At 44.0% G+C, this 23,306-nt stretch overlaps 5 protein-coding genes and 1 long non-coding RNA gene across 10 annotated transcripts; 3 read left to right on the top strand and 3 right to left on the bottom strand.

Annotated features, from left to right (window-relative positions):
• The first annotated feature begins 15 nt into the window (after window positions 1-15).
• On the top strand, window positions 16-8,855 carry LOC6561336 (myotubularin-related protein 6). 2 transcript variants are annotated; one of them, XM_032734250.1, is made up of 10 exons: window positions 16-171; window positions 3,158-3,274; window positions 6,033-6,195; window positions 6,260-6,543; window positions 6,611-6,745; window positions 6,827-7,056; window positions 7,390-7,902; window positions 7,962-8,219; window positions 8,294-8,513; window positions 8,575-8,854. In XM_032734250.1, the coding sequence occupies exons 1-10, from the start codon at window positions 148-150 to the stop codon at window positions 8,710-8,712; spliced, it is 2,082 nt and encodes a 693-aa protein (XP_032590141.1). In that variant the 5' UTR covers window positions 16-147; the 3' UTR covers window positions 8,713-8,854. The 2 variants fall into 2 exon arrangements, with proteins under 2 accessions (XP_032590141.1, XP_001986194.1); XM_001986158.2 differs by lacking the exon at window positions 16-171 and adding an exon at window positions 1,389-1,849 and having other exon boundaries at window positions 8,575-8,855.
• A 14-nt stretch (window positions 8,856-8,869) lies between these two features.
• Window positions 8,870-9,473, top strand: LOC116804981. Its single transcript, XR_004364966.1, has 2 exons — window positions 8,870-9,288; window positions 9,356-9,473. It is a non-coding gene; the product is annotated as an uncharacterized LOC116804981 (long non-coding RNA).
• A 63-nt stretch (window positions 9,474-9,536) lies between these two features.
• On the bottom strand, window positions 9,537-12,053 carry LOC6561335 (translation initiation factor eIF-2B subunit delta). Of its 3 annotated transcripts, XM_043214645.1 has the most exons (5): window positions 11,945-11,953; window positions 11,850-11,879; window positions 11,048-11,689; window positions 10,404-10,985; window positions 9,537-10,335 (listed from the first exon to the last, which is right to left on the bottom strand). In XM_043214645.1, exons 2-5 carry the CDS (start codon window positions 11,868-11,870, stop codon window positions 9,652-9,654), a joined length of 1,929 nt encoding a protein of 642 aa, XP_043070580.1. In that variant the 5' UTR covers window positions 11,871-11,879; window positions 11,945-11,953; the 3' UTR covers window positions 9,537-9,651. The 3 variants fall into 3 exon arrangements, with proteins under 3 accessions (XP_043070580.1, XP_032590142.1, XP_001986193.1); XM_032734251.2 differs by lacking the exons at window positions 11,850-11,879; window positions 11,945-11,953 and adding an exon at window positions 11,987-12,053; XM_001986157.3 differs by having other exon boundaries at window positions 11,850-11,989.
• Window positions 12,054-12,196: 143 nt separating this feature from the next.
• On the bottom strand, window positions 12,197-12,754 carry LOC6559832. The gene is made up of 3 exons (XM_001986156.3): window positions 12,732-12,754; window positions 12,463-12,659; window positions 12,197-12,386 (listed from the first exon to the last, which is right to left on the bottom strand). Exons 2-3 carry the CDS (start codon window positions 12,641-12,643, stop codon window positions 12,319-12,321), a joined length of 249 nt encoding a protein of 82 aa, XP_001986192.1. The 5' UTR covers window positions 12,644-12,659; window positions 12,732-12,754; the 3' UTR covers window positions 12,197-12,318.
• A 347-nt stretch (window positions 12,755-13,101) lies between these two features.
• Window positions 13,102-17,093, top strand: LOC6560209 (little elongation complex subunit 1). The gene is made up of 2 exons (XM_001986155.3): window positions 13,102-14,595; window positions 14,650-17,093. Exons 1-2 carry the CDS (start codon window positions 13,287-13,289, stop codon window positions 17,037-17,039), a joined length of 3,699 nt encoding a protein of 1,232 aa, XP_001986191.1. The 5' UTR covers window positions 13,102-13,286; the 3' UTR covers window positions 17,040-17,093.
• A 68-nt stretch (window positions 17,094-17,161) lies between these two features.
• On the bottom strand, window positions 17,162-22,960 carry LOC6560208 (interaptin). Of its 2 annotated transcripts, XM_032734243.1 has the most exons (9): window positions 22,802-22,960; window positions 22,380-22,473; window positions 22,130-22,305; window positions 21,840-22,043; window positions 18,525-21,761; window positions 18,006-18,491; window positions 17,861-17,932; window positions 17,674-17,790; window positions 17,162-17,596 (listed from the first exon to the last, which is right to left on the bottom strand). In XM_032734243.1, exons 1-9 carry the CDS (start codon window positions 22,883-22,885, stop codon window positions 17,579-17,581), a joined length of 4,488 nt encoding a protein of 1,495 aa, XP_032590134.1. In that variant the 5' UTR covers window positions 22,886-22,960; the 3' UTR covers window positions 17,162-17,578. The 2 variants fall into 2 exon arrangements, with proteins under 2 accessions (XP_032590134.1, XP_032590133.1); XM_032734242.2 differs by having other exon boundaries at window positions 18,006-21,761.
• Between the last annotated feature and the right edge of the window lie 346 nt (window positions 22,961-23,306).

Genomic DNA, 23,306 nt, shown 5'->3' with positions numbered 1-23,306 from the left:
TCCTGGCAAATGAATTAAATCTTGATTAATTTGTACGTGCATAGTTAATTAAAGTTGCGCGAGCAAATAAACGGGACGTGCAACAACTGCAAAGTGTTTCAAGCATCCAGCTGAAGGCGTAGCTAACAAAAAACAAAAACGTAAACAATGGACGATATCAAGCTGGCAAAGGTATGTAAATATAATAAGTACGTAGGGGTTTCAGCAGTGCCGGAATTGAAAGCAATTGAAAACATGCCGAGAGTTGCCTGCTACTTTGGCTACTTATCAACTTCTCTCCTCTGTGAGTCATCCGCGGAACTGCAATTTTCTTTTATTCAAAATCGATGGTCAGGTGGAAACCCCTTTCTCTCCTCTGTGCAACAGCAACAACAACATCAGCCGCTCATATGTCGCCAGCCATAGGGCAACCCTTGCACCACCCACTCGCTGGCTGGGGCCAAGGACGAGACTGTCTCGCTGGCCAAGTAACGGCGCTTACACCTGTTTCACGACATACATAGCGTACCTGTGTGTGTGTGTGTGTGTGTGTGTGTCACATGCGCATAAGCTGAAGCCATCTAGACTGTATGTAAATAAGCCCAGTTTGTAGTGCCTGCTTTCCATATATATGTGTGTTTGTGTGTGTGTATGTTCTTGACTGACTGTGTATGTGTATGTTCTTGACTGTGACTATGCATGTATGTGTGTGTGGGTTCTTGACTGTGAACTGCGGATAGCTTATCGCATATCTATAAATGCCTTCGCTACTTTTTGGTGACCACAACGCCCTTTTTTATTGGCTATTAAACTACCATCAGCTAATTTTAATAACAGTTATTGATATGCTTGTAAATGTGTATTTTATAATTAAGGAAGGCAACATTAATTTTGATGTAAAGTATATACAGTGGTCCCTCGCTACTTATAGTAATTTGCAAGCATTTTATACTGCCGGAAATTCTATGTTTGTACTTTGATTTACAAAATATACACATATGTGTAAATAAGTAGATAACATTTGATACCATCGATTACACTATTTGGTTACTATGACTAATGTGATTATAGACGATAATCATTGTTGCGTTCCAATCGTCATTACTTGTGACGCTGTTCATAATCAGATGAGGCATTCACGTTGTCTTTTAACAACTGACTAACTTACATATTTCCCCGAGCCTACGCATTTTTATGGCGCTCATCACTATCAGAGAATATTTCCCTCTGGCATAAAATTCCCCAACACAAATGGCTCGTAGCATGCTTTTAAGCGCGCGCCTTAAACAGTCGTCACTGAGTTGCACTTGAAGTCGGTTCGTTCACTACTGTTTTCGTTACACACACAATCATTCGGCAATAACAAAAGTAGCATATATACATATTTACAAATATATATATACACAAATGGATATGAAGGATTCAAAGTGTTTGCGTGTGTTTGTGTTAGGCGAAAAGTGAAAGTAGAATTCACGTGATTTATTTGATTTAAAAGCCATGCCAAAAAAGGGCTTCTCGTATCAGTTTCCTGCTCCTTTCACTCATTTTTAATGTTGATTTAAAATAATCAATAAACGTTTACCAAGAAGAGCATACAGTATCAGAGATATTTATTGGGAGTGCGTGTGAAACAATGGATTTTGCTAGATTCATGAATAAATTCAACGAAATCGAACGTCAACTTTCGCCCACATCGGCACTCCGTCTCAGCTTCGATAACATATCGCCGGAGACGGAAGAGCCGCCGGATGGGAAACGATTGTGGGGTGTGCCAGTGCCGCCCTTTGTCTCCGATAAGGTCGTCTCCTGGATCGAGGAGGAGTTCAACGAGGCGCCCATTTACTACAATGGCAACAGTGTCCTCAAAAAGGTATTTGCTTTGCTTCATTATGCTAATGTGCTGCAAAAAAGTAATCAAAACACAAATCCAGTTAATTTTTCCCCATTTTCACATTTTCCTTTTGTCTCGCTTTGGAAACGTTGCCATTGCCCGCAGCACTTTGCCGGAATATATGCAAATGACGTGCGATGACCGGCAATTGAGTTGAACTTTGAGTTGCTTCATTTATATATAAAAAAAATATATATATATAAATTTATGACGAATTTTACTTAAATTACCCACAGCAGACTGACAATTTTGCCATTGTTAAGCGCATTAAGCCCAGTGCAACCCAAATTAATTGTTTTATTTTGAAATATTGGATTTTTTAATAGGCAATTTGTAAAACGTAAGAATAATTCAGATTTTAATATATCATATATATATATATCAGTATTTTTTTTAAATTCAATCACGTTTCACTTATTTTCTAATTAATGCTGAATTTATTGCAAGTTTCTCTTCGCATCAGATAAGTAATAATATCTAAGCCAATCAAATCAAAGTCGGCGCTGTCAAGAAACAATGCCAATGACGTGGACTGAGTCAGCTAACAGATTCTGCGGGTCCTTTTTGTGTTCAGTTGGAATGACGGCATTACAGTCCAACTGAAAGAACACATTCCCTGGCTGCCACAATCTGCTTGGACTGCTATCCTTTTAGATGTCATCCATCCGGTATTCAAGTCAGCTGCAGCGGTTTATTTGTGCTCTGCGCTTTTCCATCCACTGGGGAAATTCCGTGAATGAAATCTCCACAATTCAATTTGACTTTTTTTCTTATTTATAATTCAAAATGTGGTTAAATTCGAGTTTTGTATGCAACAAGGGAGATTTACATTGTACTGATTTATGTCATATTCAATTTAGATAAATGTTATGCCTTATCCAATATTTAAAGATTTATATGTATTATTATAATATTGTTGCACTTTGAACTCAAATTTGTTTAGTTATTCACTTTAAACTCGGCATTTGATTTGATTAATTTAGTTCAAAGACTTTTTATATGCAGTTTTCGAGCGAACTTTTTGCTTTCAACTTGGCCAGCAGTGAAATTTTCAATTATTTACTCTCCTCTTGCTTGTGTGTATTTGGATTTGTGGCCGAGTGGGTGGCTGGGTGGTTGGGTGATTTGCCACCATATAGCAGAAAGTTTTCACTTACAGCTGACGTCAGCGAATGAGCTCCAAGTCGCGAGCAACTTTATTGCAAACCATAAATATGGAAAAAATATTATTATTACTTTAGCTTAAATAGTTAAATATATTTCGTGTTTTTTTCGTCTATTTTACAGGTGGAAAATGTGCGCATGATTGATCGCTATAACACCAAAAATCCGACAGTTGGCACTTTGTATCTGACTGCCACACATTTGATATTCGTGGAGCCCGACAGCAACAAGGAGACATGGGTAAGTGCTTCGTCCTGGCAATTTCCCTGTCCCTCTTCCTTTCCCACCAACTCCTCTTATTACATCATCAATTATTTCATGACTCAGTCGCCTTGCTTTCTTCAGTTTTTGGTCTGGTTTTGTGTACTTTACTCGCTTGCCAAGTTCAAGCAAAAAGTTTTCAACAATTTCGGTGACTTTTAAGCAACTGTCGTTTTGGGGTTGTCGTCACGCATATAAAATATGACTCTGTGTGCATTTGTGTGTGTCCTCGACTAACCGCAAAAGTATGTTACGAAAATATAGTAGACCGCAGAGGGATGACATTATTTGGCATCATATACATTGTTAATGTTGCAACAAACATGTTGCGTTCCCTTCTGAATTATCGAGTTTTAAATTTATTCAGCTTTCATATTAAGCAGATGGAAATGTTTCCATATATCTCGCAAGCGTATAAATAACCTTAAATTATTATGTATTTATGATGTAGATGAAAATATCGATGTTCATTTTTCATTTTACACGCCGTTAAAGAATTATTTATTACACTCAGAATTGAGATTGATAATCTCGGCACTGGAGAAATTTAAATGTAAAGTTTTTGCCACGATTTCTGATAAGCATTTCACTTAAATAAAACACACACTCGCCTTGAGCTCATTTAAGTGAAATTGCATGTCAAAAATTATGTGATTTAAAAAAGAATACTAAGCAAAATTCGCATAATAGTCAATGCTAAGCAAAATTTGCTATTCATTTTGTATACAAGCCAAGGCAGTCAGTGATAATAATGCGCACATCGAACTTATTTCTACAGTTTTTACTTATGTCTACAGGCTGATTACAAGTGTTTACCTTAATGCCCTTTAATATTTCGAATACAGGTGCTTGGGTTGCTTAAAGTTTACACACTTGAAAGGATATCAAAGATATACTTTTGCCCTGCCCTTTGCGCGTCGTTAAAATTTTTGTGAAACGCTTGACAACATCTCATGCTTGGCAAAATAAATACGGTTTTGGCCAACTTTCTGAGAAAAGCAAAGAAAGGCATGCATAAACCGGCATAAGAAATAATGCATAAGTCGCCTACCAAAAGGGCGAACGTGTTCAAATGTGCACTTGACGCTTCACACGCTTCTGGTTCTGGCTGCGCTCGTTAAACATTTGAGCCACAACTGAAACTTGCTGGGCACGCAAAGCCGCCGCTCATTCGTCATTATACGCAGATACTTATATATATATAAATATATATATATATAGTCACATGTGCCTTTGACTGACAGCTAGCTGCATTGTCCGCACTTCCGCTACTTGGATGTGAGGAAGGGAGAGCTGTGCGTTAAGTAATCTTTTCTTAGTTAGACTAAGTCCCAAGGATATTTTAGCCATGTGTTGAAATTGCAAGTTGGTTTTAAGAGCCAACTGAGCTGGCAGGTTAATGAAAACATGTTTTTTGCATTGTATTTGCTGCCTAACAGTTTCACTCACACTCAAATAAAAAAGACTGAATTCCGAGGATTACGCATACGCCCCATTGCTTAAATACAAATTAAAATACTATGTCGCTGCCTGGTGAGCCTGCTGTGTTTCTCTCTGGTTTTGCCTGTACAATATTTTGAGCACACACAACATGCATTTTCATTTCAATTAAGCCACAGCAAATAGTCAATGAAAAAAAGCAACAGAAAGCAACGCAAACCATGTTTCTCAGTGAGTAGTCAAAATGTGCTTTGGGGACTGTTGACTGACACAATTGACAAATTGCTGCTAAGCGGCTGCAATTCAATTTCTATTCATGCCAAATTTTGCTGTTCCAGCACATGTCGTTCTGCTCTTTGTTGGGATTCCCAGCTTTTATTTTTAAACAAAAGAAAGTTAACTTTGTGATATAAAGTTAAGTAAGTAATAAAAGCTAAAAAGCTGTTTAAATTAGCAATAAAAGATTAACTACTATGTACGTAATAACTAATAAAAATCTCGTTGTGAATATTTATACGAGAACAGGACCAGCACAAAACCAGTTAAGAAGTTATGCTTTTGCCTGTCTAGTTTTTCTATCGATTGACTTTTAAGGCAGAGCTCAAAGCCGCTTAAGCAAAGATATTTTGTACATCAGAGCTGTTTCTAAATTTGTATAAAACCCGAATCAATATTAATTCGCATTTGTCTGATATTCTAATTTTCACACTATATCTGAAACCTGTTCTTAATTGATATGATAGACATAAATTAAAGTTGCAGAGAAATGTTCGATATCCGAAATAAAAGTGGATTCTAACTCTTCTACAGAGTGTGCTCGTTTTGGCTCTGAAAATCGTTCTCATTTTATTAAATCATAAATGATATATTAAATATATCCTGCCTGCCACTTTGCTTCTACTAAGCCCTGGTTTAATTTACCACGATTTGTTTTGTTCTCTTTGGGCTCATGGAGGCATGGCGTTTTTAATTGCTCCACCATTCATAATTATATCAATTATGCACTCGGGTAATGCACGCGTTCGTCAGCGCGACAAGTGGCCGCCAGAGACCCAATAGAAATGAGCATGTTTTCGTCGGGTTCGAGTCATCAACTATGTTGTTAATTAAAAGTTAGGGCCCTCGTGTGCTCAGTGCTAGTTGCCAATTAGCAACTGAGATGTGCCCTCAAATATCGATTTTCTGGCTCAAAGCGGCAAAGTGAAAGTTTTGCCTAAGTTATGAGCTGACCGCTCAAAAAGATGAGATTGCCGTTGGGGTTGCTTAGTGACTGATATTTTATGTAATTCCATTATAGATTCTACACATGCACATTGCCAGTATTGAGAAGCTTCCATTAAGCACAACGGGCTCGCCGCTTCTAATCCGTTGCAAGACATTTCTGTCTGTGACATTTGTCATACCCAAGGACTCTGAGTGCCACGATGTTTACACTTCGCTCATCAAGCTCTTTCAGCCGGGTAAGTAAGGCAAATAAATCCCTTTATTATGCCAATCAATTCTAGTCAAATCTTTTCCCCATAGTCTCCATTAATAAGCTGTACTGCTTCAACTATCAGCCGGCCAAGGATGATTTTCCCAAAAATGCTGGCTGGGACTTTTTCAAGTTGGAGGCAGAGTTTAAGCATATGCTGGTGCCCAACGACAACTGGACGCTGTGCTCCATGAATGAGAAGTACGAACTGTGCGACACATATCCCCGTCAGATCTATGTGCCCAAGGAAGCAACCACATTGATGCTGTTAAGCAGCTCTCGCTTTCGCTCCAAGGGACGCCTGCCCGCGTTGACCTATTTGCACAACAACCGGGTACACAACTATAAATAACATAACAACTAAAATCACTTTAATTGAATCGAATGCATCTGTTCAACAGGCGTCCATATGTCGCTGCAGCCAGCCATTGTCGGGCTTCAGTGCGCGCTGTCTGGAGGACGAGCAAATGCTGGAGGCCATACGCAAAACAAATCCCAATACCGACTATATGTTCGTTGTCGATACGCGACCACGAGTAAGTAGCAGGCCTAAAAGAAAAACGGCAAATGTATATATATATATGTAAATATGTAAATAACGAGACTCTTGTGTATAGATCAATGCCATGGCCAATAGAGCCGCTGGCAAAGGTTATGAGAACGAGGCCTTTTACGAGAACATTAAGTTCCATTTTCTCGGCATTGAGAACATTCACGTACAGCGCGCCAGCCTGCAAAAGGTGCTGGAAGCCTGCGAACAAAAGTCGCCCACAATGAGCGCATTTCTGAATGCCCTGGAGTCGTCCGGCTGGCTTAAGCACATTCGTTCCATATTGGACACGTCGAGGTAAGCAAACACATTAAACACTCAGCTGCAAGAGAAATCGTCTTTTGTTTACTTTCCAACACCCGACACGGAATTCATTCAGTCGACAAATTTCTCCGTTTCTATCCACTATGTTTCTCAATATTTATATTGTTTTTACTATACCCTGAAGGTGGCTGAAAACTTTGTGGTGCAAAGTTATAAATGATAATTGTATATTTTTCATTAAATGTGTAAATTTATAAGTATTTTAGGTATTTAAATTAACTTTTCGTGGGTTAAAAAGCCACTTTAATTTGATTTTTAGCTAACACAAATAATATTATATGATATATTGCTCGCTTTCCATTACAGTTTCATTGCGAACGCCGTCGATAAGGGTGTTTCGGTGGTTGTCCACTGCTCTGATGGCTGGGATCGCACCGCCCAAGTTTGCTCACTGGCACAGCTGATGTTGAATCCGTATTATCGCACAATTAAAGGATTCCAGGCGCTCATCGAGAAGGATTGGCTGGCGTTTGGGCACAAGTTTAGCGAGCGCTGCGGCCACATCCAGATGGATGCGCGCGAGGTTTCGCCGATATTTACGCAGTTCCTTGACTGCACCTGGCAGCTAATGTCGCAGCGCAGCGAATCCTTTGAGTTCAACGAGCGTTTCCTACTCATACTGCACGATCATGTACATTCGTGCCAGTTTGGCACCTTTGTTGGCAATTGCGAGAAGGATCGCCTGGACCTGAAGCTGGCCGAACGCACATTCTCGCTGTGGGGCTACATGGCCAACCATCTGAACGAGTATATTAATCCGCTGTACAAACCCAATGTGGATGAGTCTATCAAAGCCAATCTGGCACCACAGTGCATCAAGTAAGTAACGGCAATCGATCAGAGCTTAAGCAACACACTCTATTTGATTTGGCTTATAGATTCTGGCGTGGTATGTATAGCCGCTTTGAAAGTGGCATTCATCCCCGAGAGCCGCTTGGTGATTTACTCCTGGACAGCAAGGAACACTGCAATTCGCTGGAGGATCATGTGCAGCACTTGACCAAACGGATTGCCAGCTTCAAGAATTACATTTCCAAGTCGGCCAAGAAACTGCAGGATGCCACCACCACCACCACCACAACAACAACCACCAAAGTTACCAAGGAGACAACACCCAACGAAATCAATGACAACAAGTACAACAACAAACACATTGCTTTCTATAAATATTTTTGGTATAGACACTAAATGTCAATATGCAACTTTGCAGGTACAACTACGACAAGAAGCTGAGCGAGTTGTCCGCCGCCGATGATGATCATCCGCTGAAGGCGACCAACATGTCATTTGCCAGTCTGTCGCTAAATGCCGAACAAACGAGCCCGCAAACCTTGAACGAGGAGATCTCGTCTGTGGCACTGGATTGGAAATCCATGCGGAGCGTTACCAACTGCTCCTGCTCCACGCCCTTCGATCAGTTCAGCAAAAAGGTGAGAGTTCTGAAGACCTAACCAGGGCAACTACCACAAGTCATTCGCCTTTCGTTTGCAGATACATTGTTGGCGTTGCGGCGACATCTTCTGCGAACGTTGCATTGACAAAAGCGTAGCGTTGCCAGGACACGAGAGTGGAAAGCCGGTTCCAGTCTGCCGCGGCTGCTTCCGACAGATGCAGAAGCAGAGTCCATAAACCCAGGTCTAGCATAATACTGCATAGTTGTAAATTGTTGAGCGTGAATGTGGACAGCGATCGAGCGAGAGCTGGCGAGTGGACGTATTTGTTGCATGAAATACATATACAAATATTACATACAGATATATATATATTTATCATATATACATATATCATATGTATATACATACATATACTACAATATTATATTTATTGTTGCATTTGTAGTTGTAGCTACTTAAAAGCATATTGGACATTCGACTTATTGCGTGCAAATTAAGCAAAACATTCAAGTTTGGCATCGCTTCCAGCGCATTGACGTCTCCCACAACCGATCCTAGTTATCTATATATAAGTCGTGCACAAAACTATTATATGTTGTTTTTTAATTTTTTAACTATGATGCCTGCTCACATAATTCAATTCCATTGGATATCCATCAAAGTCAATTTAGTTTACATTGATAAATACAATTCGAATTCAAAAAGGATTCACAAAATGGTCACGGTTTTGAGCTAGCATTTATGTATTACATTTTATAGAACGGCTAAAAGTACAATTAAATCTTAATGTTGCAGAATCTCGATTCAGACAGTAAGCATTCCATATCCACTAACATATTTGCCATAATGTTTTGAACTTTTGATTATTTTTACTTTAGCAATCGATCTCTTGCCCCCTTATCCCACAACACATAAGAAAGTACAATTGCTTACATATATGTATGCTTATATGGTAAAATTGCATGGATACAATAAATTCAAAAACAAAAATCAAAATCCTAACGTGTAATTCAAGCTGTCAAAGCCGTAAATTTACTGTGCAACAATGTTTGATCAAAATATAATAAAAAGAAACATATTTATTCAAAGTTCTCATTTGGACTCTTTTGTGTTATCTATTTGAATCTCTGAAAAAGCAACAGTCAAGCAAAAAGCAATGGATTGAGTGGGGTGTCTAATAGCCAATATCTGGCTTGATGCGCAGAATTACGGGTACGCTGGTGCAAGGCAGAATGGCCACCTCGGTGACAACGGCGCTGACCAGTTCCGGTGGCGTGATATCATAGCTAAGATTGAGCGGGGTCAGTCGACTCTTTGTCTGCCAATTGTTGAGACAGCACTTGCCACTCATGACCAGCTGATTAGGATCGCACAGCTCATTGTAGACAATGGCATCGGTCTGGAAACGCTCACTGAACTTGTGCGTCTCGCAACAGACGAGCACGGGCACATTATGCGCATTGGCGACGAGTGCGACCTGGGCGGTGCCTGTTCGGGCCATAACATAACCGTTGGCAAGCAGCGCATGTGCGCCGAGCATTACTTTGGTTGCCTCCGGCATGACATAGCCGATGGCATTGATGAGCACATAGGTGCAGGGTATGCCGTGAGCATGCAGGCGACGCAGCATCTCCTGGCCCTCGCAAAATGGTCGTGAGTCAACGACAATCACACGGAAGGCCACCTGACGACGTTTGGCCTCCTCACAGATGAACTGGATGAGCGAGGAGCAGGCGAATGTGAGCAGCACATCTCCATCGGTGATCTTCTCCTGCATTGAGCTGCTAATCGCCTGGGCGGCCTTGCCAATCTGATTCTCTATGTAGGTGTCTATGAAGTGTTCGAGTTGATCCTTTAACTGGAATACCAAAAACAAATCAGTGAATTACCCTGCTGCATTTTATGTTTCTCTTTGGCACACTTTACCTCTGTTTCGGGTTGATCCGCTGGCAGCTGAGTCAATTGGTTTTTGAACTGCTTGTAGGCATTGTAGACAGAAACAGCCAGCGGTCGGCATTTGTTTAAATGATCCACATGATGCTTGACCGCCACATCAAGACTGCGTCCAAACTCCTTCTTCGCTGGCGTCTCAAAGTCCCGCACCACCTGTCGCAGTGCGTGCAGGAAGGCAATGCAGCGTGCATTGGAGCCGACAACAGTTCGTTCGGCATACTGGACACCCAGACGAGCCATACTGGGATGCAAGTTGGGATCGTTCACAAATAAGCTGGCATCCTTGTCAGCGCTCGCCAAATGATTGAACAGCTTCATTTTGCACTCTCGTTCCGCTTTGAGCGTCGACAGCTTAACCGGTGACTTGGCGGGTGATTCACTGTCACGTTTCGGCTCTTTTACAGGCGTAGCACTAACTTTTGGCGTCGCCTTAGCGCTGCTTGCGGCTGCTTGGGTTATTGGGGCAGCTTTTGTTTTAGTTTGTCCCTGCGCCTTGGCCGCACGCTGCGCCTCCTGTACAGCGCGTCGCTCCGCCTTGCTAAGCGGTGGTTTTTTCTGCAAGCATTCAAAAGCATTACAGAAATTATAGTAGAATTTATAAACATGTGCTTGGTTACCTTTTCCTGATCTGCTGGCGATGAAACTTCTGTTGCAGCAGTTTCATTGCCCGTAGTCTTGGCTGCAACATGCAAATTATTTAATTGCTGCGGTACTGCGTCCACGTTATTTGCTTTGACTGATTTGGACGACTTGGCCGCATGCTTGGCTGCCTTCTTCGCCTCGCGCTCAGCTTTGATTTGGTCGCGTGTCTTTTCGCCAGTGGTGATCGAATCTGCTGAAACTGGAATATTTGTGGCGACGGCGGCAGTTGTGGGCGTGATGGAGGCTGCAGCTAATGACAGTTGGTTTTTATTATTATTATCCTTTGACTTGGTTGTTGTTGTTGTTGTGGTCGTTAGTTTTTGTGTTATGGTCGTTTGCTCAACTTCAGTGATGATTGTTGTTGCCGGCGTTTGGTTGGGTGGCTGCTTCTGTTTCTTGGATTGCTTCGCCAGCTTTTTGGCCTCGCGCTCAGCCATCACTTGCTCGCGGCTCTTATCCGCTGCTGATGCATTTGGCTGTTGATTACTGCCAGCTTTTTGCATTGCACTTTCGATTTGTGTTTGAATTTTGGTATCTTGAGAACGGTTTCGTTTGTTTCTGGGCCGATTGCGTTGGCGTTGTTTCTTCTGCTTGGACACCGGAAAGCTTGTTGACCCCTGTGGAGTTTGCACAACAAATATATTATTGGTTGTAAGGAAGCCAATGGGAAATATAACCAGGAAAAAATGCAATGAGCATGCCAAACAAAAATCACAATTTCTATTGCAACCTAAAATATGTCAATGAAAGTTTATGTTAGGAAAGCTGCAAATATACCTGTTCACTGGTTACAACCATTTTGAAAGGCTTGAAAATACAAACATGAGGACTTTTTAGTGTTAAGGGACCTAATCATACAAACAACATATAACCACAACACGGAACCCATAATTTTCAGACACACTTCTATTTACCTTGTGTGAATTTATTTTTGCTGAATTTCTTGCTCACGATGGCAAAATCTAGCAGCTGGACGCTAAATGTTGCCACATTTCAAATCAAAACATGTGCAGCCCTGTACGTAAGCAATGTGAATGTCAAATGCACGTTAATACAAGTGAATGGGCAACAGAGCAGACGGAAAGATAATTTTCCCTATGTATGTTATGAATTAAAAGTAAATGCACGTTTTAAATCATTTATTTGACCATTTAATATTCATGTAAAGCCACCAGCAGTGGCTTTGAAATGTAGATGCAACTTTAAACAACTAAAATCAATGGCAGCAACCTCTGATCTCAACAGATTAATGGTGTTCAGCAGCCTCCTTAGCTTGGCTGGCAGCCCAGGCCTTCTTGTTTTCGGGCGAGTTGGCTGCAAGAAAAAAAAGACGACAGAAGCATGGCAATAATATTACAGGCAATTGCAAATCCTTAAATTCAATACTTACCCAACTTGCTAATCTTGTAGAAAACGGGCACACAGGCGACCGCTGCAATGAAATAATAGCGCCAGATCCATTGGTTCTTAATGTAATGCTTAATTGGGAACTGGGCGATTTTAGCCGAGAACGTGTATGGATATTTCATTGGACGTCCAGCGGGTTTGTCAGCAACAACTTTGTCGGCCATGGTTGTGATTTTGTTACTGTAAATTTGGTAAATTTGTAAATTGTTATTTATTATGTAATTTTTGGTTGCGAATACCGCAGTTACGTACCTCTGCGAGACTGCGAAAATACCACAATATCTCAATGAGCTGCAGCTGCCCTGGTAAAACGTGAAACGCGAAGTTGGCTGCGACTTGAAGAGCTGCCAACTCGTGCTGTTTAATATTCAATATTTAATTTACAAATTAAATTGGGACAAAAGGGAAATGTTTTCCTTCCACTAACTATAGTATTTCTGAAATTGTATTTTGTAGATTTAGTTTGCAACAATAAAGCCTGCTTAAATGAATTTCAGATTCTATTCATTTCATGTGTGCAGCATAATGGTCACACTTTTATTTTAATGTACGGCATCACTATTTACCGCTATGTGTTGCCGGCGTAAAACGCGAAGTTTTCTTAATTTTTCGATTACCACAAAAATGTAAAGTAGCAACTAATTTTAGAAGCTTTCTTAAGGCATTGAAGTTTTTTAGTATGCATTTTAACTGTTTTGATAAATACGTGTTTGCCCGTTAGGCCGGAGCAGTCTAGGACATAACAACCTAAACGTTTACCGCTCAAAAGCACGTGAAACCAAAAACAACACAAATATAAATACTGCCATGCCGGAGAATTTGGGCTTTGATGTGTTCGACTCCCTGTTCACCGCACCAATAGAGATTCAACAGCAGCATAATGCCAGCGACAATCGAATACACTCGGCGAAAAAGGCACGCAGACTCGCCGAACAAATTGCGGAGACCGACAAGCTGCGCCGTCAGTTTGAGGACCAAAAGCAGCAGCTGCGCGAACTGCAACGAACTGCGAACGAAGTGACCGAAATTTATCAGCGGGAAAAACAGCAACGCGTGGAACTCGAACTCCGCACGGTGGCAAACAGTCAACTGTGCGAGGACTTGAAGCAGCAACTAGAGGATCAGCGGATAAGCTGTGAACAGCTGCAGGACCAGCTACATGTCAAAGTGCTGCCGATACAAGTCGAAGATATGGTTCGCATGTATATGCAGCGCATTGGCCGCGATGCGCACGCCGGTGTCACCACACGACCAGAGCGCATGATGATTATGCAGCTAACAGAATACTGTAGTTCGGCAAATATTTCCATACCTCAGCTGAAGAAGCGAACAAAACCACAGCAGCAGCAACAGGAACTGCAGCCACCGCAGAATGTGGTGCCCAGTAGATCGGAAATGTGTTCGATTGCCGTGCAAACGGACGATGTGCCCAGCAGGCCGGCAATGTGCTCGATTGCTGTACAAACGGAAAAGTTGTCCACCCGGAATCAGGGCATACAGCACAAGAATACGACAACAACGCGGGCAACGACAACAGCCTCGTTAATACAAACGAACGATGTGGGTACGTCGTGTCCATATGCGAAACCTGCTCCAAATGCTCAACAGATTCTAGATGAGATGCTCTCGTGGCGCAAAACACCAGTGAGTCCCATCTGTGATCCGCCCGATGCAGTGGCAACTGCAACGGTAACGGCAACAACAACAACATGCAGCATGGGCACTTGCACGGATCTGTGCAATGTGTTGCGAGCGATTGACTTTCTGCCCAAGGTGCCGGCAACGGTGAAGTGCTCGGATTCGAGGCCACCGTCACGTGGCAATTACGAAAGTGTCAAAGATGAGATGGCGATGCCAACCGATTTAAGCGGCTATAGCCATGACACGCCCAAGAATCTGCTGGGCTTTTTGCCACACAACCAAAGCATTTTGGCCAAAATGCCACCGCAAGACTTCGAGGAAATCTGGCAAGTTCTGGGCAAAATGATTCTCGTCGCTCTACGTCACCCAACGAACGCCATTAGCCAAGCGGATTGTCACAGCTGGTTCGACGAACTACTGGAAATTTCAATAAACCAACCAAATAATGTGGCATGCGACAGCAACAACCAAAATGGTATGCGGCTTTCACTGCGATCTTAGTTAAACCAACTAATCATTTTATTTGCAGATGGCGATGAGTTTACGGCAGCATCAAAAAAACCAACGCCTATTGATATTGGCACCGAACCCATTAAGGAGTCGTCATCGCAACCGAAAATTGGCTTAGAACTGACGCCAATCCGGCTGCCACCGGTACCGAAGATCAATCCAAAGACGAACAAGGTACAAAAAACCGTGCCACACTCAACAAACGCACCCGAGCAGGAGCAGCCAAATGAAACTGCTGTTCACTTCCTAAGCAACTTATATGCTTATCACAAGCCGAACTTGGATAATTTAGACATTGAACTGGATGCCGAGGAGCGTCAATTGCTGCATCTGACGACGGCGACATTAATACCAAATCAACAGCTACAAAATGTGCCAGTATATTGCGAGCAAGTTGCTCACCAATTGCCACAAATCGGAAATGCTGCAGTGGACAGTCAAAAACAACTAGTTCAAGCTGCTGATAGTGAGCAAGTGGCCAATGCAGATGAACATCTACTACCTAGCATAAGCAATGCAGCAGCAAACAGTCCTAAACTGCCAAATGCCGCTTTAGATTGCGAGCCAGGTAACCCAATAACGGTTAATGCAAAGGAGCAAAGATTGCCAGAAATTTGCTCGTCACCTGTTGATGGTGAGCATGTTGCCGCGAAAGATAGCAACCAGCAGCTGACATTGTCTTTGTTTGGCAACGATGCGGATTCCGAAGATGAAGAAGCAGAAATGCTTACGCATGAGCAAACTTCAAATCGTCTTATACAGATAGCACCTGAAGAAGATGCAATCCATTCGGATGAGGACAGCATTGACGACGACCACAATTTGATCATCGATGAAGCTTACTCGCAGAGCTACCCTTGCTCCGTTGATGACAACCAGGGCAGTACTCCAGATTGCATAACAATGCCACAGGAAAACGATGAGAAGCCTGCTCAACAGTTGCATGTTGACAAGCGCAAGCGAAAGTCAAGCAGTATGTGTGAGTCGCAGCCGGTTGTTAAGCGATTCACGCGACTGCAGGCCAAGAAGCAGCTATTGTTGGAATCGGACAATTTGAAAAGTGAAGTGCAGCCAAGCTGTATTTATGATTGCTCCCCCATGTCACCAATTGCCACAAACGGTTGCGAGGAGAGTGAGCAGAGCGAGCCCATTGAAATACCACTGGAGCCACCTGTCGGCGAACAGGGCGAGAGTGCACCAAAGGCGCTGTTGTGTTACGTCATCAATTCACTCAAAGATGGCACCAAGCAACGTGGCATCCGCAAACAGCAGCAGCAGACGCAGATGAGCAGTAAACAATCGGATCAACTTAAGCGGCAAATCATCGCTTACTTAAAGCACCCGGCACCGTCAGAGTTGGAGACGTGTGCCCAGCTCGTAAATACAGACGATAATCAGGATGTTGTTATCAATGCCATTATCTCGGCATCCTCTGAACTGAAGGATAACAATGCCTTGGAAGTTCTGCTTTGTGTGCTGGTGCCTTGTAATTTCAAGAGATCCTTGTTGATAGAGCGTCTAATACACCGATTGGAGCAGTGTTTGTTCCACCCGAATAAACGAGGCACGACCCAGTTGGCTCTCGAATATGTGCGACTTTCTTTGCAGTTGATGCGACTGCAGGCAAACCTCGCTGAACCGCTAGAGTATCAGAATCAGAATCCGGCACGCTTATTGCTGACCAAAATACTGTATCACTATAACAGGGATATGACGCTGCTGGTGCTGGAGGTACTCAGTCATTTCCCAACGGTGCTGCCGCATCGCGAGGAGCGTGCCTATGATAATGCCGATCCTCTAATTACGGTCATCAAGCATTGCCTCATGTGTCACAAGTACGAAGTCCAGGCACCCGACGGCCCCGATCGTGCACTGTTGTCCGCACTGCGCTTTCAATATCACTTCCAGCCGTTCGAGCCTACCAGGCAGCAGGTGATCACGAATCTGGTGGAGAAACTTAAAGCTGGCCATGTTCATCAGCTCAGCTATGCCTTTGCCCTGTTTTGCAAGTGCGTTCAGGGTTCGTTTGCAATCAAGGACGTGCTGGCGGCACAGTTGCTGCCGCTGGTCGACGACTACTGTGGTTTGTGCACCCGGAGTGAGGAGTACGATGGGCGCATGGAGTGCCTGCTGCAGTGCATATCGATGATTGTCAAACAGCTGCCGCTGGACAGCAAGATCGACATATCGGTGTATATAGCGCTATTCCAGCAAGTGTTGGTGGCGGTGCCACGCCCGCAGGTGCAACAAGCAGCCGTTCAGGCCATTCTGCGCACGCAGCGCTTCGGTTACGCCTTTGCCTTGGATGCCCTGCGCAGCTACAGGCCCAACTATCCGCTAACGTCCATGACCCGAGCGATGCTGCGCAGCTTTGCGGAGCGACGGTGGCAGTATAAGCACCCTCATTGAGATGATGAATTTTTATTTGATAGATTGATAATTGGTATGAATTTTATCTATTTATTTGTATATTTGTGTATATATTAAATTGAATTAAACTAAATGCACTCTGCAAGTGATATCTTTACAACTTTTAACTTACAGCTAAAATTAATTTGAATTAAACACAAACAAAAAAGGGAAAACACATTAAATGTAGAAATGATTGCACGATTAAATGGAAGTAGCGTGGAGTGTGTGGTGTGTGTGTGTGTCTGAGTGTGTGGCGTGTGTACGTCATGTGAATCGTTCGAGCAACAGAAAGAAGCATTATTTCAAATTTACATTAGTTTTGAACTGTACAATAACATGCGGGTATATATAGATATATAACCAAGATGAAATGCCTGATACAGCAAAATAACAGTACGTCAACAACTTGTGGCTAAGTTGAGGTAAGGTACTTTTTGTGAACTTGGGCTAAACGTTCAGCTTGATTTGTAGTAGTCTAGAAGCGTTTCATTGCAAGGATGCCACCAGTTGTTGCCTTCGAGCGCCAACAACTCTTGCTAGATCAGTTTGTTTAGCTGCAAACAAATAAATAAACAAAAAAAGTATCTATAAGAAAATGCTGCAATTTATGTTCGCATTTGATGAGACATACTAGTGAGCGACGCTGGTGCTCCTTTTCAAGGGCCACCTGTGCCTGCTGTGGGGAGAACTTTAGCACAGCCGATATGACTTTGACCAATGTTTCGTTGTTCGTATTGCCGGTTAAATACTGCAAAAATATATTAAATAAAAAGTGTGTTAACAAAACGATGGAGTCTAAGGACTATCTATCTACCTACCTGGAACATGATGTTGCGCAGATACTCAAACTCTGTGTTAGCGGGCACGCTGTCGCTATGCTGCATGGATACCTGGAAGACACACAACGACACAACATATTTAGCAATGATATATAGCACAGATCAGCCTGTCTATTCAACTTACCAGTGTTTCATCCAATTGGCGCGACAACTTTGCATTCTGCAGCTTGAGTCGTTCGTTGGATTGCTCGAGTATGAGGAAGTTTTCGCACTTTTGTTCGAGGAACAGATTTCGATTGGTCACATCCTGCACCTCGCTCATGATCTCCTTGAGTTTGGCCTCCAGCAGGGCCTTCTCGTCGCTGGCCACTGCCTGCTGAACGCTCTTGGGCGCCAGGTTGGCAAGCAACTGTTGCGCCTGGATACCAGCACGCAGTGTCTCCAATTCGGTGATACGTTCGGTCATTTCTTTGTTGTTCGCCTGCAGCTCATCGATTTCCTGCTGCAGATTGGACTGCTCACCGTTGCTCTTGTGCTTCAGGTCCTCTAGTTCACGTTGTAGCTTCTCATTGAGGCGGCGCAAATGCTCGGAATCGTTGGGCAGTGAAGTTGTTGTTGGCGCCGACTCTTGCTCCCGCTCCTGCTCCCGCTGCTGCTCAGGCTCCTGCTCCTGCTCACTCTTTTGCTTGTTTAGTTCTTCCTCGAGACTAAGACAGCGCTCTTCTGTCTTCGCCAGCTCGACTTGGCGCTCCTGCAGCTGGTGCTGAACATGCAGCAGCTCCTTCTGCACCGCATCGTTTTGTTCGCTGACGAATCTGGCGTGCTCGGTCTGCCGCGTCAGCTCAAGCGATTGCTCGTCCAGTGTTGATTTTAGATGCGCTGCCTCCGTTTTGGCCGCGTTGCTCATTGCATCCTTTTCAGCCAGTTGGGTGTCATGTTGCAGCACCTGGTCCTGCAACACGTACAGCTCGCATTGCAGCGATTTCAGTTTCTCGCCGCTGTCGCCGTGATTACTCAATGCCAGCGAGAGTTCCATCTCCAGCTGTTTGGTATGCTTATTCAGATATTCGTTCTCGATTTGCAGCTGCTCTAGGTCGGTTTTCGTTCGCTCGGATTCGGTTGGGATCTTTAGCGTCTCGATTTCCCGCTGCAGTGCATCATTTGCCTCGTGCAGACGCTGCACATCCCCATTGGCGGCACTGCAGCGCTCCTCGAGCGTGGCCAGCTGCGCTGCATGGGCGGCACTGGCCACTTGAGCCTTATCCAGATTAGCTTCCTCCACTTTCTTGAGGGAGTCCAATTGCTCACGCAGATTGCCCACAGTTTCCTGCAGCGCTGTCAGCTGCTCAGTGCTGGCCTCCAGTTTGGCGGCACGTTCCGTCTGATCCTTGAGTTGCTGCTGCCGTTCGTGGTCTCGCTCGCGTATCTCCGCCAGTTGCTGTTGTGCCTGATCCAAGCCAAGCTGCAAGCTATTCGTCTGCTTTTCCAAAGCTGCCTTCGCCTCTTGCATGCAGTTGAGCTCATCCTTGGCTATCAGATTTTCCTTTTCGTATGCATCACACTTGTCCTGCAGCGTGCGATGATCATGCTCCATGATCTCCTGTGCATTTTGCAGCTTGGAATGCTCGTCGAGCACCTGTTGCATTTTGCTCTGTAATTTGGTAAGCTCGTCCTGCTGTTTCTCTAAGTGATTGTTTTGCTCCTGCAGCAGACAATTGTGCTCGGCCAATTTGCTGTTCTCGCGCTCAATATCTACCAGTCGGGCCGTGGACAACTCACCCTGTGCATCGTTCTGTTGTTGCTGCTCCTGCAACTCCTCAATGTGCGTTTCCAGTTGTCGTTTTTCGCGTTCGAGCTGTGCCTGTGCCGTCTGCACATCTTGCAGATGCGTTTGCATCGTGGTAATCTCCTCGAGAATGACAGTGACACGCTGCTGCAGTTCCTGCTTCTCGCTGCGCAACTCCTCAATTTTGCCAGACTCGATTTTGAGTTGCTCCAGACTGGCAGCTTGTTCGCTGTGCTTCGCCTGCAGCTGCTCGTGTTGCTTTTTCAGCTTGTTCAACTTGCCGGCGCCGGATTTCAACTCTTTCTCCTTGGCCTGAGCCACACTGAGTTGGTCACCAAGTGCCGCAATTTGTTGTCTTAGGCTTGCTATCGTCTCCGACTCTGTGTTGGAGCTGCTGGCGATGTGATCGTTTAGGGTTTGCAGCTCACGCTGCAACGTAAGCGCCTGCTCCTTACAAACTGCATTTTCAACGGTGAGTGCAGCAACAGTTTCATTCTCTTTCTGCAGACTCTTTTCGGTCTCGAGCACACGCTGATCTTGCTCCATTAGACGCGTCCTGGCAGCTTCCAGCTGACTCTGCACCTCCTCTAAAGATGACTCGTTCTGCTGGTAGCGTTGTACAATTTCGTTTAGCTGATTGTTCTGCAAATGCAAATCCTGCAGACTCTGCTCGCTGTCCATTTTGAGTGCATGCAGCTGTTTGGCCAAATCAGCCACCTGTTGCTCCTTTTCCATGTGCTCGGATCTCAGTGTGTTCAACTGCTGCTCTGTGTCAAGTTGTTTACTATCCGCTTCCTGTTTGGAATTTTGCAACTGCTTTAGCTGCTCCTTGACATCCGCAGCTTGTGCCTCACGCTCGGCTGCGATCCTCAGCTCAGCTTCTAATTGTATTAGCTTCTCCTGCAATTGTCGCACTTCAACTTCGTTATGCTGCTCCAGCGTTGAGTGCAATTGCTTTTGCTGTTCTTCCTTTTGCATTTGCTCCGATCTCAACGCGCTTAACTCTTGCTCCATTGAGATTAGTTTGGCATCTGCTTCCTGTTTGGCATTTTGCAGCTGTTTTAGTTGCTCCTCGATATCCTTGGCTTGTGTTTCCCGACTGATTGCCAGTTCCAACTCGGTTTCTAGCTGTTTGAACTTCTCCTCCAGCTGCTGCAATTTGATTTCTTTTTGCTCCAGCTCGGGCAATATTTTCGTAAGCTTTACCGCAAGTTGTTGCTCCTTTTCCGTTTGCTCATTTAGTTGTTGTTCCGTGGCAGTAAGTTTAGCTTCAGCTTCCTGTTTGCTTTGTTGCAGTTGCTTTAGCTGTTCCTTGATGTCTTCTGACTGCGTTTTAGCTGTGTTTGCCTGTTCCAGGTTAGCTTCTCGCTCCTTTAACTGCTCCTGCAACTGTTGCACCTCCGTTTCCTTAGTAGCCAACTCGGATTCAATTTTCTTCTGTTGGGCTATCAGCTGTTGATTCTTTTCTGCTTGCTCGGCACGCAGAGTGCTCAGAATATGCTCGGTTGCAATGAGCTTGGCGTCCACTTCCTGTTTGCCACTCTGTAGTTTCTTTAGTTGCTCCTTGATGTCCACCGACTGCGTTTCTCGACCATTCGCCGTCTCTAGCTCAATCTCCAGATGCTTTACATTGTCCTGCAGCTGACGCACTTGGACTTCCTTGTGCTCCAGCTCTGTGTGTATCGCTTGCTTTGTCTGTGCCAGCAACAGCACATTTTCCTCCTCCTGCTTGCGCAGCGCTGCAATTGTGCTGTTGGCCTCTTCATTGTTTTTTCTTAGCTCCGTCAGCTGCGCTTCTTGCTCGACCAGCAATTGGCGTAATTTCGCGAGTTCCTCATCCACCTTCAGGGCGGGCTGACTACCATTTGCTGTGGGCGCTGCCCCCGTAGTTGTCATCGTCATTGGCTCCTCGAGATCGATCAGCTTGTCAGCGGCGTTCGCCTGGCCACGCTCTAGTGCGGCTGTAACATTATCAGGATTTTCGCCAAGTAGCTTTAGCTTGGTTTGGTATGCCTGCATCTTGCAGCTCATATCATCCATTTCAACACGCAACGCTTCCTCCAGATGTGCTTTCGCCTGTTGCTCCAGCGTGCATTGTTCTCGCAGCTCGCTGATGCGTCGCAGCGCCTTATCCTGCGTCTCCACGAGCACGGACTGAAAGCAAATGTAAAACAATTAACTATTGATATTTAGCTGTAGAAAGAAACCATTTTTTTGGGTCTGCTCTCATACCCTCGCCTTGCTGCTGTCACGCTCCAATTCCCTGTACTTCTTGGCCAGATCCGAGTAGCGGCAGCGATATTTGTGATAGCGATCGAGTGACTTTTTGTATGCATCGTACAGCTGATCCTTGGTAATAACATCGAGGCGTGCCGTCGATGCGGAGTCATCAAACTCACTGCTCGTCTCATCCAAATCGGACTGCAAGTGATACATCTAATTTTTTGAAGAATTGACAGATTATAGATTAGACAGATTAATGTAACAATTAAATAACATTCCGGAGATATGCACACACTTACCGCTGGCGCATCATATGTGGGCAGACGGAACGATACATCGCTAGCCATGGACGAGTTGGATAGCTTGCGGGCACGCGGTATTGCACCACTTCCGCCCACGCCATTCAGTGATTGGGTCGAGGCGCGACTGCCTGTCGGCAACTTTTGTATGCGGTACGGCGAGTTTTGTGGCGTATCTAAAGAAATACATGCATGCAATAAAGATAAATCAAGATAAGACAACGAATCGAAAACGAACTGCAAAAATTACCCTCTTCGGTGATGCTGAAGAAGTTCTCCGGAGTGCCGCTGCCGGTGTTCTCCGAGTTCGGAGTTGTTGTGCTGGACGATGAGCTCACAGCGGCCTACAATACAAATAAAGCAAGCCGATAAAGCTTTGATTGTATGTGTGTGTGTGTTTGTGCGTACGCGTATGTGGGTGTGTGTGTATGTGTGTGTTTGCCATAAGCTGTGCGAATGGGTGGGGAGTTTGGGTGTGCGCACAGCTGCCAGTCAGTCTGATGCAAATGGGTCATACTGAACATTTTTAGCATTTTGCTATGCTTCTTTCGGCAGCATTCCCAATTAGCCACAAAACAAACACTCAAACACACTCATAGACACACACACATACTGCTTGTTTGTGTGCGTATGTTTTCGTTAATTCGCATTTTTTTTCTGTCTGTTTCTTGCCTGGGCTGCGTTTGCAAATTGTTGGAATTTGGACGGCGACGCTTTCACCTCCTCGATAAGTTTATTTTTCAGATTGGCAAACATAGTGTGGCAGTTGCTGCGCTTGTTGTTTACTGCGTTGACTACTTAATTTAGGCACAATTGAATTTATATAAAAAAACATCTAATATAAATAAATACGTGTCTGCAGATATCGCTCCAATTGCCACCAATCTTAAACGGCGCGATGTGGCAGCACTGGTCAGCTGTATATTATGCCCATATTTAGTAATTGTATTTTCTTGGTATTTTTTAGCGCATTTGTATCGTTAAAGTAATACGGTCTGTTTTCAAAAAGAAACGGCTGCTAAAAATTTAAACTTCATTAAATATTTTTTCGCTTCCACATGTTTCTAGTAATACTTTCCAGTATTATTATTAAATAAGTATATTTTAGGGGTAACCATAAAGACTATTTCTTCCCGTTAATCGAAAATGAAAGAAGGAAACAGAAATGATTTGAACT

This window comes from Drosophila grimshawi, unplaced genomic scaffold (genome assembly GCF_018153295.1).
Source record: "Drosophila grimshawi isolate 15287-2541.00 unplaced genomic scaffold, ASM1815329v1 contig_1367, whole genome shotgun sequence".
In the NCBI taxonomy this organism is placed as follows: domain Eukaryota; kingdom Metazoa; phylum Arthropoda; class Insecta; order Diptera; family Drosophilidae; genus Drosophila; species Drosophila grimshawi.
The sequence above is the reverse complement of the archived record's forward strand: the minus strand, read 5'-3'. Positions and strand labels throughout refer to the sequence as shown.

Bases quoted from the DNA above. Each gene is read 5' to 3' on its own strand.
- LOC6561336 (XM_001986158.2), top strand. From the start codon at position 1,613: ATGGATTTTGCTAGATTCATGAATAAATTCAACGAAATCGAACGTCAA. The intron at 7,903-7,961 runs GTAAGTAACGGC...TTTGGCTTATAG, and splicing joins CTGGCACCACAGTGCATCAA to ATTCTGGCGTGGTATGTATA. The intron at 8,220-8,293 runs GTACAACAACAA...GCAACTTTGCAG, and splicing joins AACGAAATCAATGACAACAA to GTACAACTACGACAAGAAGC.
- LOC6560209 (XM_001986155.3), top strand. From the start codon at position 13,287: ATGCCGGAGAATTTGGGCTTTGATGTGTTCGACTCCCTGTTCACCGCA. The intron at 14,596-14,649 runs GTATGCGGCTTT...TTTTATTTGCAG, and splicing joins CGACAGCAACAACCAAAATG to ATGGCGATGAGTTTACGGCA.
- LOC6559832 (XM_001986156.3), bottom strand. From the start codon at position 12,643: ATGGCCGACAAAGTTGTTGCTGACAAACCCGCTGGACGTCCAATGAAA. The intron at 12,387-12,462 runs GTAAGTATTGAA...TTTTTCTTGCAG, and splicing joins CTACAAGATTAGCAAGTTGG to CCAACTCGCCCGAAAACAAG.
- LOC6561335 (XM_001986157.3), bottom strand. From the start codon at position 11,870: ATGGTTGTAACCAGTGAACAG. The intron at 11,690-11,849 runs GTATATTTGCAG...CAAACTCCACAG, and splicing joins TGGTTGTAACCAGTGAACAG to GGGTCAACAAGCTTTCCGGT. The intron at 10,336-10,403 runs GTAAAGTGTGCC...TTGGTATTCCAG, and splicing joins CGGATCAACCCGAAACAGAG to TTAAAGGATCAACTCGAACA.
- LOC6560208 (XM_032734242.2), bottom strand. From the start codon at position 22,885: ATGTTTGCCAATCTGAAAAATAAACTTATCGAGGAGGTGAAAGCGTCG. The intron at 22,306-22,379 runs GTAATTTTTGCA...GTATTTCTTTAG, and splicing joins CTTCAGCATCACCGAAGAGG to ATACGCCACAAAACTCGCCG. The intron at 17,791-17,860 runs GTAGGTAGATAG...ATATTTTTGCAG, and splicing joins TGCGCAACATCATGTTCCAG to TATTTAACCGGCAATACGAA.